Consider the following 12,914-nt stretch of genomic DNA (forward strand, 5'->3'; position numbering starts at 1 on the left):
AAATATTCTGTGGGTTAGGTTTTTCCAGATGTAGGGTAAAATGGGATTATTTTAGTAAAAGTTCTGTTTGCTTGAGTGGTACTTGGGATGACTCCATTAAACAATTTAATGTCAATTTATTCCATTGACTTAGAAATTTTAAAGTTATATTCTAGACTAATTCAATAAGTTTACTCTTTTACAGAAATAAACATGGCTACACTAAGGAGCCAGTGTGATGCTGCATCTCAAACTATTTCTGGTCACCATTTAGAAACACACAATTTGAAGGTTCTGGTTAGTTATGAACAGCAGAAGTCATTGGCTAAACCCTCCTCTTTGGTAAATGTTCTGGGACATAGAGAACCATCTTCTGTGAAAACTTCAGTGACAACATCAATTTCAGAGCCTTGGATCCAAAGGAGTTTCTATAGACCATCTGATGTTTTAGATAAAGGTAGTGATAGACAAAAAACCTTTCTTTCTTCTTCTCCAGCTTACTCATCTGAATCAGAATGCTCAAGTCCAAGCCCTATTATTTTCTTGGATGAGGTGGGATATCAAAAAAGTTTAAAAGCAAAACTTGAACTGCCTAAAATTCCTGCAATGAAAGATGATGTAGAAGATTCAGACTCAGAAGTAAGTGAATTTTTTGATAGCTTTGACCAGTTTGATGAACTCGAACAAACTGTAGAGACTTCTTGTGTATTTGTAAAAGACCCTGCCATGAGCAAGTCATGGCAGAAGATAGGGCATACACATGAAGAATCATGCATGAACCCTCAAAAATTCAAGCTTGATCGCCCAGTTCTTCCAGCAAATGTTAGAAAGCCAACTCCTCGCAAGCCAGAGTCTCCATATGGGAACCTGTGTGACACTCCTGATTCCCCCAGACCAGTGAAGGCATCTGGGGAAGATAGTGGCTTATTTAGCCCTATTCGATCCTCTGCTTTTAGTCCTCTTGGAAGCTGTACTCCTGCTGAGTGTTTATGCCAAACAGATACTGGAGGTAGGATTACTGAAAATCAGGATTCTATCTACTGCACCTATGAAGATTATGCAAATAGCATTTCATGTGAAGTACTGGGCTCAGCTCTTCATACTCAACATACTAGTGCAATGTCAAATATTAATAGTATTAAAAAGGGAGAAAATAGAACTGTAGCTTCCAAACATTCAAGCCTTGATCCAAAAAGTAAATATAAAAACAAATCTCTAGTGATTAAAGATAGCATTCAGAAATTTGCTACAGACCTGGTGGAAAGAAGTTTTGGCAGTGCATTTAAGGACATACAGAAAGGGGTCTCCTCATGTACCAATGCCCTGTGTCACTTAGCTATCAAATTGACATCATCTGTTTTTCAGATGGCATTTAATGAACTTAAAAAGCAGCGAGCATTTTCATTGAAGGAACGTGCCATTAGTAGCCTGGCAAATTTTTTGGTGAGTGAGGCCTTATCAAATGCCTTAAAAGATTTGCAGTATGTAAAGAAGCAGATATTTACAAACACTGTTGCTAGGTTTGCTGCAGATCTTGCAGAAGAGCTTGTTTTTGAAGGCATCATGGAAGTGTGTCAGTTTTCATATCCTCCAACACCTGCATCTCCACAGTGTCAGTCATTTGACTTTGAAGACAAAGTAGTGAAGTCATATGCAAAAGATTTGTCTGAGTCTGTAATACAAGAAGCATTTATTGAGTTATCCCAAGTGGATGTGGCCTTCACATCAAAAGCAGCAGTCAGTATTTCTACAGGTAATATCAGGTATATGAGTGCAGAAAGTGTAGGGCCACCTCCACAGCCCTTCACATCTTCTCTATCTGTTAGCAATCAAGTAATCACTACAACCAGACCAGTGCAGGAATATAAAAAGGAGTACACAATGCATCAAGCCTTGTTTTGTACTTCAGGAATTGTCACTTCCATACCAGTGCCCTTGGCAGGAAGTGCCCTTCTTCCATATCACACTTCTTCTACTCTGTGTCAGTCAAAGTCTCAAATGCCATCTGATGATAGTAATGGTGGTTCTATCCAAGTCCCTGCAGCTGTAAAAAACACGGAAGAGGAAGTGGATTGTCTCAGAAATATTTGTCTACCCTCAGAATCCAATCCAGTTAACCAGAGTGATTTTAAGCCAAATAATATTGAAATGCAGAGTTCTTCAAAATTGACAAGTGATCCTGTGATTATTAGCAACTTTTCTGCAGCAATGGTGCATACAATAGTAAATGAAACTTTAAAGTCAGTGACATCATTCAAAGTTACAAAAGCAGTGGATAGGCATGCAGAATATTTAACTGAAACAATCAAAGGGAGAGCCTCTCCTCCTCTTTTCCATTGTGATCAAGCAACACCACAACAGAGTAAAGCTAGCAATAAGGACATGTTTGCTGAACAGTTATCAAAATCTATCATTAAACATTCCATGGATCAAAGTAAATCAGCAATCCCAAGTGAAATATGTAAGGAAGGCTTGCCTGCTCCTGATAAAGAGTCACAATTAGCCTTGGAAAAATGCCCCAAATTTCTTGACATTGAAGATCACTTACCTCATTCTTCACGTGTGGTTGGAAAGGATTGTATTCAAGAGTGTAAAAAGTCTATGGTTCTTGGATTTTCTTTAGAGTCACTACCACATTGTCCAACAGTGGTAGTTCAAAAATCTGACTTGAAGGAATTTGCTAAGGAGAAGCTAGTGAAAAAGCAGAAACTGAATAACACAGCCCTTGAGCCCTTTTCTTTTGGACAAGAAAGCTCCTTTAATCACTCACACGCTTCCTCCTCTGCAGTGCTTGCCTCTGTAGATGGTTTGCATACAGAAGACAAACAGAAAATCAGAGACAGAAATGTGATACCTGATACTCCTCCATCAACTCCTCTAGTACCATCCCAGACAGTGTCTGAATGGGACATCAAGAAGTTAACCAAAAAGCTGAAGGGGGAATTAGCCAAAGAATTTGCACCTGCTACTCCACCTTCTACACCTCACAACTCATCTGTTGGTAGTTTGTCTGAAAATGAACAAAATACTATAGAAAAAGAGGAATTCATGTTGAAACTTATGCGATCTCTGTCAGAAGAGGTTGAAAGTAGTGAAGGGGAAGAGCATCCAGAACTGGATGTGAGCTTTGAGCACCCAGGGAAGAAAGTTCAATTTGCAGAAGCATTAGCCACACACATCATTTCTCTGGCTACTGAGATGGCAGCCTCCCATTTAGATCATGAAATAACTCAAGAACCAAAGGTTCAAAACTCAAATGTACAGAGACAAAGGAGTCTATTTCCTAGTCTTTTAAATCATTCAGATGAAAATTCACAAACATGCAATTTTGCGAGTGAAATGGCAGAAGAAGTCATTGCAGAAGTGGAGAAAATAGCAAAAGTTGGAAGTTGTTTACTTTTCAAGCAGAGAAATAACAATTTTCATGTTGATGGTGACCAAGGCAGAACAGAAGAGAAGTTGGATATGGAAGTGGATCCATTTGTTCTTTCATTGCCACCAAGTTCATGTATGTCAGGTCTGACGTATAAGTATCCCAGTTGTGAAAGTGTGACAGATGAGTATGCAGGCCACGTGATCCAGATACTACAACAGGAAGGTGGTAATGGTGAGTTAATAATGGATCAGTTTGCTAACAGACTTGCTTACCGATCTGTTAAATCCGGGTTGCAGGAAGCAGCAAAGACAGCCAAAATGAACTGTAGTTCAGATATATCCCTAGTGCAAAATTCACAAGTGAAAATAAATAGTGGTAAGTTGATGTTCACAAATAAAGAACATCACCGAGAAGTAGATAAAAAAAGACCAAGAAAAAGAAATGGAGATCATCTTTGCAAAAATCAAACTTATGAATGGACACACAATTCATGTAGAAATGAGCTCTCTGAACTGTACAGTTTTTCAGCTTCTCTTGCTAACAGCATAACGAGAGACGTTAAAAAACAACTGACAGCACCTACAGTTGATTTGCCAAAATCCTCAACAGATTCTTGTCTTTTTGAGAAATCTGGATGTGTTGAAGATACTGAATGCCTCATTGAATTAGAGTTTCCTAAGTCTGTTCAGCCTTCCTTGCAAAATCATGGATTTTACCACAGTATGGGCAGTTTAAGTGGATATAGTTATGGAGAGAATGTTCAAGCTATAGAACAGTATGCTAAAAAAGTAGTGGATGACACTTTAGAGCTGAGTTTAGGATCCAGAGTTTTCCAAGTATCTGAGACCACAAAGTCAGCTAATAGGATCACTTATACAGAAAAGTTGTCACCTCTTATAACTCAGTCTTGTAGATATTGTGACCTTAAAGAACTCCATGATTGTACCAGAAATTCATCTCATCGCTTCTTTAGACAGAGTTCATGTGCCATAAGTAAGTCAGGTTCAAATTCAAAATTCAGCAACACCTATCAGAAATCTAGAATTTTTCATCTTGATGTACCTCAAATTCATGTTAATCCTGATAAAAAGGCAGTTCTTGCTGAGCAGATAGTTGCTGAAGCCATTGAGAAGGCAGAGAAAGAGCTGAGCAATACCAGTGTGGCAGCTGACAGTGGAATCGGACAAGATGGCATTAGCTTTGCTGAAAGCCTTACAACGGACATAATGACATCAGCCATTACTAATATCGGACATGCTGTCAGCAGGTAGGTTCCATACTTTATTTTTGGTCTTGTGATAAAATGAAAAGTTCAATTTGACCATGTTTATGCCTTGTTCATAAAAGTATTTTCACCCTAACTTAACAAATTCCTTTATTGCATTTGTACATGATTTCATATCCTATGCATGAAATTCATATGAAATTTTATCTTTTGGTTCCTTTTAAGGGATGGTATCATCCATTTTCAGGGGTGGAAGCTGAGGGTTAAAAATCATAATCACGGGCTGGAGAGATGGCTTAGCGGTTAAGCGCTTGCCTGTGAAGCCTAAGGACCCCGGTTCGAGGCTCGGTTCCCCAGGTCCCACGTTAGCCAGATGCACAAGGGGGCGCACGCGTCTGGAGTTCGTTTGCAGAGGCTGGAAGCCCTGGCGCGCCCATTCTCTCTCTCTCCCTCTACCTGTCCTTCTCTCTGTGTCTGTCACTCTCAAATAAATAAATAAAAATTTAAAAAAAAAAAAAAAAAAAAAAATCATAATCACCTCCACAGAACTATGAAGCAGGTAAAGTTGAGTCAAAGAAACTGGAGCAAATGTAGACTAGTATCTTTGTTATTACTTTGAGATTAAAATCATATTCTGTTTGCTCGTACCTGTTCACAAAGGTAAGATTTCTTACAAAGAGCATGGTGTGGTAAAATTGCTCTCAGGACACACGGGAATCTCCATATACATTTACCTTTTTGATGAATTCACAATCCATCTAAGAAGACAGTTCTTTCTGATGGTCCTACAGTGTGCCCTGTCCCCCTCAGTGATTGTAATAATATAGTTAACGTTTTCACTTTAAGTTTTTATTTATTTGAGAGAGAGAAAAAGAAGCAGATAGAGGGAATGGACACTCCAGAACCTCTAGCCACTGCAGACAAACTCCAGACGTATGTGTCTTTGTATATCTGGCTTATGTGGGTACTGGGGAATAGAACCTGGGTCCTTAGGCTTCGCAGGCAAGCACTTTAACTGCTAAGTCATCTCCTAGACCAACATTCTCATTTTTAACTTGCCTTCTTCCTGAGGAAACATCAGGACCCCTGGTGTGTAGGATTGTATTTGTAAGTCCCAGTGGAGAGGCGTTGAGTTGAGGGGACTTCAATGAATCACATGACAGCCCAGACTTTTGAGGGGCTAGTCAGTCATTACAATAGTTGTCTTTTTTTCTTAGATATAGTTTGAATTCAGTTGTTTCAAAGCATCCAGTTGGGATTAGATCAACTATAGTTTTCTGGTGAATCTCCATTCTTCAAGGTCAGGGTTGGCAAACTAATGTATAGGTTATGTGTGGATACAGTTTCTTTGGTATGGATCACAAGCTCAGAACAAGTGTTGCATTTTTTAAAATGATTGACCAAAACTGAAAGCAGGATAATACTCTATGGCATGAAAAAATATTGTGGTGGTTTGAATAGAATAAATGGCCCCCAGTATATTTCAGTTGTTTGTTTGTAGTTTGCATCTGCAGACACCTGGCTGGAGGCAATGTCACTGGGTGGATCTTTAGGTGTGGTGGCGGGTTTCGGATTTCAATCTAAAGATATGCAAAGTGTATCTAGCTGGAGTGGCTGAAGTGTGCTGTGCTGTGTGGGCTTTTTGGCTTTTGGCTTGTGCTTCTCTCTCTCTGTTTGGTCCTGTGAAGGCAGGCCAGCTTTTTCTGCCATTTATGGAACCTCCCCTGGATCTGTAAGCTTCAATAAATCCCTTCCTTCATAACTGTGTCTGGTCTGGAAGTTCATCTCAGCGAACCTGAATCTGTCTGCTACAGAACTTGGTACCGAGGAGTGGGCTGAGATGAACCTGACTATGTGGATGTTGATCTTTTGGAACCTTGCTTTGGAGGAATAGGCATGGACTTGGTGCTTGCAACTGAAGATGTCTTCTGTAGTGGTAAGCCAAGTTTTATGGACTATTATGAGAGTCTGAGAATGCTAAGTGCAGATAGCATTGAACTTTGAAGCTTGGGTTATGAGCTTTCTAAGGGGAAGGAGAGTGCAGAAGACTTTGTTGGAACCGGGCTACTGGCATAAGGGCTGGTTGCGTCCTTCTGCTCAGGCCCAGAGAGTTTGATCAAGGTTAAGTTTGTAATGGACTGATGGCTAAAGATACTAGGCTGAGAGATTTTAAGATTTTAAGCTGGAAAACCTCAAGCAAGTTAAAATTACAGGCACTTAGACTGGTTTTAGGTTACTGAATCTGCTATTGTTAACACATTAGCAATCTTAAAGGAAGATGGTCCAACTGAGGAAAGACTACCATAGAAATGTAAACACTTTTGGAAAGAGTTGACTGGAGAAGGAACCTGCTTTTCAAGGTTATGATTTATTTTGTCTGTGAATTAAGAATATGGCTATGTTCTGCACACCTGGTATTGGTTTCAGAAGCATGAAAAATGAGAGGAGTGGTCGTGAGTTGCACATGCTTCTAAGAACTGTCGCTGAAATGTGGCATGAGGTAGGGCCTGATGCCCTGATAGGCTGAAAGAGCCTTTGAAAAATGTGAGGAGTGGTCATGAATTGCACATGGTTCCAGGAGATGCTGCTGAGATGCAGCATGAGGCAGAGCATGATGCTCTGATAGGCTGAAAGAGCATTTGGAAGATGGACCGCAGTTTGCATGAAGACTTCAAGAAGTTTTGGATATACCAGGACTGTGAAAGGGCTACCATAGAGCACACTGTTGGCCTGGGATGGAAGTGTTTCCTGGCTACTCTGCCTAGCTGGAGGGTCGGAATTGGAAAATCTGGAGACTGTCTGTCTCAGGTTGTAATGGACTTGAACTGCAGAAGTTTGATGTTTGTTTGATGGTGGTTAAGTTTGCATTGTTTTAGTCTCTCCTTGCTATGCCTTATACCAGTTGAAAATGTTTACTCTGTGCCTTTATATGTTGGAAATGTTTAACTTGTTTGATTTTACAGGTCTTAATATCTTAAACTGGTCAAGACTGTGGGGACCTTTGAAATTAAACTGAGTACAGTTTACAATGTGTGATGGTTATAAATTGGGGGCCAGGGGCGGAATGTGGTGGCTTGAATAGATGGCCCCCAGTATATTTCAGTTGTTTGTTTATTTGTTGTAGTTTACATCTGCAGACACCTGGCTGGAGGCAATGTCACTGGGTGGATCTTTAGGTGTGGTGGTGGGTTTCAGATTTCAACCTAAAGATATGCAAAGTGTACCTAGCTGGAGTTGCTGAAGTGTGCTGTGCTGTGTGGCTTTTTGGCTTTTGGCTTGTGCTTCTCTCACTCCTTGGTCCTGTGAAGACAGGCCAGCTTCTTCTGCCATTTATGGAACCTCCCCTGAATCTGTAAGCTTCAATAAATCCCTTCCTCCATAACTGTGTCTGCTCTGAAAGTTCATCTCAGTGAACCTGAACCTGTCTACTACATATATAAAATTCAAATTTTGGGCATTAATAAAGTTTATGGAATCAAGTTATGCTCTGCTCATTCATTTACATGTTTACTATGGCTCCCTTTGTGTTGTCTTGGCAGAATCAAGTCATTGCAACAAATAACATGTCTAATAATCCTTAAGTATTTACTGTGTGATCCTTTATTAGAAAAAGCTTTTTGACCCACATTTTCTTTGTTCATGACTATGTATCATGATAAAAATGCAGTTAATAAGTACTAAAAATAAGTAGGTAGTGAGGTAGGCCTGTGTAGTTGATGCAAATTTACTCTCACACATGGCTTTGGGCTATTTTTATTTTCCTCTCCCTACTCAAGTTTCATAGGAGAAAAACTCTTTGGATCAAAGTTTCTAAGCCATCAAACCCAAGACCTACCAAATAACTTTTTTATTTATTCTTCAGAATATTTATTTCCTCCTTACAGCTGTTTAGTAATAAATCCTGTTTTTCCAGTAAACCAACTTTTTATCCAGGCTTGTATCTAAAAAATACTATGTTGTATTTTTGTTCCCGCTTCTCCTAACATTTGTGCTAGGGTTTTATAAATACTATTCCAAATTGTCTGTGGTGTAGAGCTTACTGTTTTACATGTTTTAAATTTAAAATTGTCATTCAACCTTGAAGGGTGATTGATTTAAATAGATTGATCTCTACAGGAATTGTTTATCTTTCTTTTTTAAATGAATTTAATTTTTATTTATTTATTTATTTATTTATTTGAGAGTGACAGACACAGAGAGAAAGACAGATAGAGGGAGAGAGAGAGAATGGGCGCACCAGGGCTTCCAGCCTCTGCAAACGAACTCCAGACGCGTGCGCCCCCTTGTGCATCTGGCTAATGTGGGACCTGGAGAACCGAGCCTCGAACCGGGGTCCTTAGGCTTCACAGGCAAGCACTTAACTGCTAAGCCATCTCTCCAGCCCAGGAATTGTTTTTCTTAATGTTCCTTTTCTCATTCATGTTTAATTTGTGGAAGTCTATAAGTATGTCACAAAACCATAATGTTCACCAGATTGACATGCACATATCAAATGAGAATGCATATGATAATGCAGTTTCAGAAAGATTATTATGAGCCCAAATAACAAAGTGTTCAGTAAGTAACCTCACCCCTGCCCCCGACCTCATCCTGTGGATTATTTTCACTAAAAAGCACATATCGGTAAAAATGTAAAAAAAAAAGAACAAAATAGTGTTATATTATTCAGAACTATAACATGACTGTCTTTGAGATGCTCGATTTTACTAACTTGGTATGTTTTAAATACAAAGTGAAAACTGCCAAAAAAAAAAAAAAGTGAGGCAGTTCAGTGGTTATTCTATGTAATGGGAATATAAAAGAAAGGAAAAAATAAAGCAGGCAAAAATTTGCATGTTCTGTCACTTTCTTTCTTGTGTGAGTGTGTGTGTGTGTGTGTGTGTGAGAGAGAGAGAGAGAGAGAGAGAGAGAGAGAGAGAGACTGTGGAGCACAGAGGATAACCCTTAGTGTCATCCACCTTTTTTTGAGATTGGATCTCACTGGCCTGGAACTTACCAAGTACACTGGACTGTCTGGTCCCCAGAGATCTACCAACACTGGGATTATAAGCATCATCTGGCCACCATGCCTGCCTTTTAAAAAAAATGAGTTCTGGGCTGGAGAGATGGCTTAGCGGTTAAGCGCTTGCCTGTGAAGCCTAAGGACCCTGGTTCGAGGCTCAGTTCCCCAGTTCCCACGTTAGCCAGATGCACAAGGGGGCGCACGCATCTGGAGTTCGTTTGCAGTGGCTGGAAGCCCTGGCTCGTCCATTCTCTCTCTCCTTCTATCTGTCTTTCTCTCTGTCACTCTCAAATAAATAAATAATGAACAAAAAATTTAAAAAAAAAGTGAGTTCTGAGGATCAAATGCAGGTCCTCATGCTTGCAAGGCAAGCACTTTACTTACTGAGCTATCTTACCAGACCAAATGTCTGTGTTCTCATAGAGCTTATAGTAGATAAGAGAAACTAAAGTATATTGCATATTTTGCGATGAAAAGTACTTCAGAGGAAAAACAAAACAAGAAAGAGATAGAATGCTGTTGGCAGTGGTAGGCAGTAGCAGTTGGGGATGGTCTTAAGTTCTTAGGTAGCAGGGAATCAAGAGCCCAAGGTAAAGATGGAATTACTTCATTGGGAATCATGGGGAACTGGGTTCCAGGCAAAGGGTTGAGATTGTATGTTTGGGAAGTAGTAAGAAAGGCTTATCTTGCTGAAGAATTGTCTAGGGAGAAAAGTGGGCAATCAGATGAGCATTTTGAGGGGACCAGCATAAATGCTTTGTTACTTGTGCTGTCATTCAGATTGGTGAGAAGCCATTAAAGGTTTTCATTAGAAGACTGATTGATAGCTTTTCTCTTCATGTGTAAAAACACTTTAAAGTACTATGTTGAGAATAACATGAAAAGATCTGTAGTTGAGCTATAAGTGGGCTTTTTGTGACCATGTAATACAAATATGAATACAAATAACTTTATGATTTATGCTGAATATCTGGAAGAGATTTGGCTAGTCTGCAGGCTTGATTTTCACTACTGGAATTTCTTGAATTGTTGTGAAAGCCAGAAAGCGACTCCTTTAGATTCAAATGAAAGTATTGTTTTAATCTTTGCTGGTAAGGAAAGAGGAACCCTTGCCCACTATTGGATTGTTGTAGTCAGCTATACCACTCCAGGACATAGACTCAAAGGATTCTTTTCTACTACAGAGATACACTTGCACATCCATATTTATTGCCATTCTGTTCACAGTAGCAAGGTGACGAGATGAGAGTAGATGTTCATCAAAATATGAATGAATAGGTGGTGGTGAGATGGCTCAGCAGTTAAAGTTAAAGGTACTTGTATGCCTAATGGCCCTGGTTTGATTCTCCAGTACTCACATAAAGCCAGTTGCACAAAGAGACATGTGTGACTGGAGTTTGCAGTGGCAGGAGGCCATGCCAAACCCATTCTCTCTCTCTCTTTCTCCTCTCTCTTTCTCAAATAAAGAAAAGAGAAATGAATAATGAAAATATCACAATATCCACAATAGAAAATATAAAGAATAATGAAATTTATAGGAAAAAATGGATGGGTTTATAAGTTATATTAATTGAGGTATCCCATACTCAGACAAATACTGCATGTTCTCTCTCATATGTGGATCCTAGCTTCCAGTGGTTATATATGTGCATTTATGTGGGAATAAATGTGAGTATAGGTTGTGATAGTAGAAAGAGGACCAGTGTAGGAGGGGGTGGAGAGTAATAGAATACACAAGACACAAATCCCTATTGGTGGATATGTGGGATGGTGGGAGAGCACCAGAAAGGGAAGCTGGGGTTATAGGACAGAAGAGTTATGGAAGATCATTAACCAAAACAAAAGTATGCATGAAAATTGTAAGGTTCAGGAGTGACTAAGACCACAGAGACCACTTTGAGGCAAAGATGGAAGCTTTTATCTGGGAAAAACATGAGCTGCCAGGACTGACTCTCAAGAGTGGAGCAGTCAATTTGGGATTGCAGATAGTGGGCTATGTAGAGTTTTTCAGGTAGGGAAAGGCAAGGAAGGGAAAGTTTAAAAAAAAAAAAAAAAAAAAAGGTTTCTTTAGAGGAGATCTAAGATAGCCAGGGTGTAACATGAGAACAGCAACCGGGTGTCCTGAGAGATAAGGGGGCAACATAAGGAGGCCCGGGAACCTAGACCTGGAGCATTGTTAGGCAAGGAAGGGGTAATGGCTGGGTAGTTCCTTGAGGAATGTGTATGACCCACTCCCTTTTGTCTCTGTTGCCCTCCTGCTATCCTGGGTGACTCCATTTTGTCCTCACCTAACAAAAATGCCATAATAAAACCTGTTGCTTGGTAAGTTAATTTTAAAAAATGGGGCAAAAGTACTTTTTAATCAAGGATCAGTGAACTTAGAGTCTGTACTATTGCACAAATAGCATGCTAGTTGAAAGTATGAGCCGGATATGGTGGTGCATGCCTTTAATCCCAGCACTTGGGAGGCAGAGGTAGGAGGGTTGCCGTGAGTTCGAGGCCACCCTGAGACTATATAGTGAATTCCAGGTCAGGCTGAGCTAGAGTAAGACCCTACCTCGAAAAACCAAACAAAATAAAAAATAATTAAAAAAAATAAAGTATGAACTGCTGTCAACAGAATTTGGATAAATGATGCACTGTATCCCTAAGAGCAGATTAGGTGCCTCAGGGAACTTTGAAATCACCATGCTGTTCCACAGAGTCTCTCGTATTTGAAGGTACAGTAAAGAGCCAGGGGCCTTTGGTGTTACTATCATTTCTTATCTCAGTGACCTGGTAAAACAGAATCTGTGATATTTCTCTATGATTTATTATTATTTGTTCTTTTCTTAGCTCAAAAGAAATAGAAGATTTTCAGTCAACTGAATCATTCGGTAGCCAGCAGATGAACCTCAGTGTTGGTGAGGACAGCACTGGTAGCTGGTCCAACTTAAGCTTTGAAGATGACCAACAAGATGAAAGCAGCAGTTTTCATCATCTAAGTGAAAGGTAAAATTAAATTTTTGTATATAATTGTGTAATTTAGGTTTTCAGTACTCAGAAGTTAGCTGTGAATTGACACTTAAGTATTATTTCACTAGCTACCAATACTTTCAAAATGTAATTTATTATTTGGAATGTTTCTTTTATTTTAAAGTTTCTCTTTTCGGAAAGTCAGTCTGTCTGTGTAGTCCAGGTTGGCCTCAGACTTGTTCTCTAGGCCAGTCTAGCCTTGAAGTTGAGTTCCCTCAACTTCTCAAGAGCTGGAATTATAGGCTTGTGCCACCATGCCTCTCCTTGAAGTAGGTTATCATACATACTAAAATCAGTAGGTAGCAGAGCTAATGTTC

The 12,914-nt window shown here is 39.6% G+C and overlaps 1 protein-coding gene across 5 annotated transcripts in view; it reads left to right on the forward strand.

The window, feature by feature from the left end:
- The window catches only part of Akap11 (A-kinase anchoring protein 11), a 61,826-nt gene that overhangs the window by 32,544 nt on the left and 16,368 nt on the right, over positions 1 to 12,914 (forward strand). For all 5 annotated transcript variants that reach the window (XM_045144861.1, XM_045144864.1, XM_012950959.2 and 2 more), the window contains exons 7-8: positions 185 to 4,622; positions 12,418 to 12,573. In XM_045144861.1, coding sequence (XP_045000796.1) covers positions 185 to 4,622; positions 12,418 to 12,573 — 4,594 coding nt within the window. The remainder of the gene's footprint in view (positions 1 to 184; positions 4,623 to 12,417; positions 12,574 to 12,914) is intronic.

Source organism: Jaculus jaculus, chromosome 3, assembly GCF_020740685.1.
Source record: "Jaculus jaculus isolate mJacJac1 chromosome 3, mJacJac1.mat.Y.cur, whole genome shotgun sequence".
In the NCBI taxonomy this organism is placed as follows: domain Eukaryota; kingdom Metazoa; phylum Chordata; class Mammalia; order Rodentia; family Dipodidae; genus Jaculus; species Jaculus jaculus.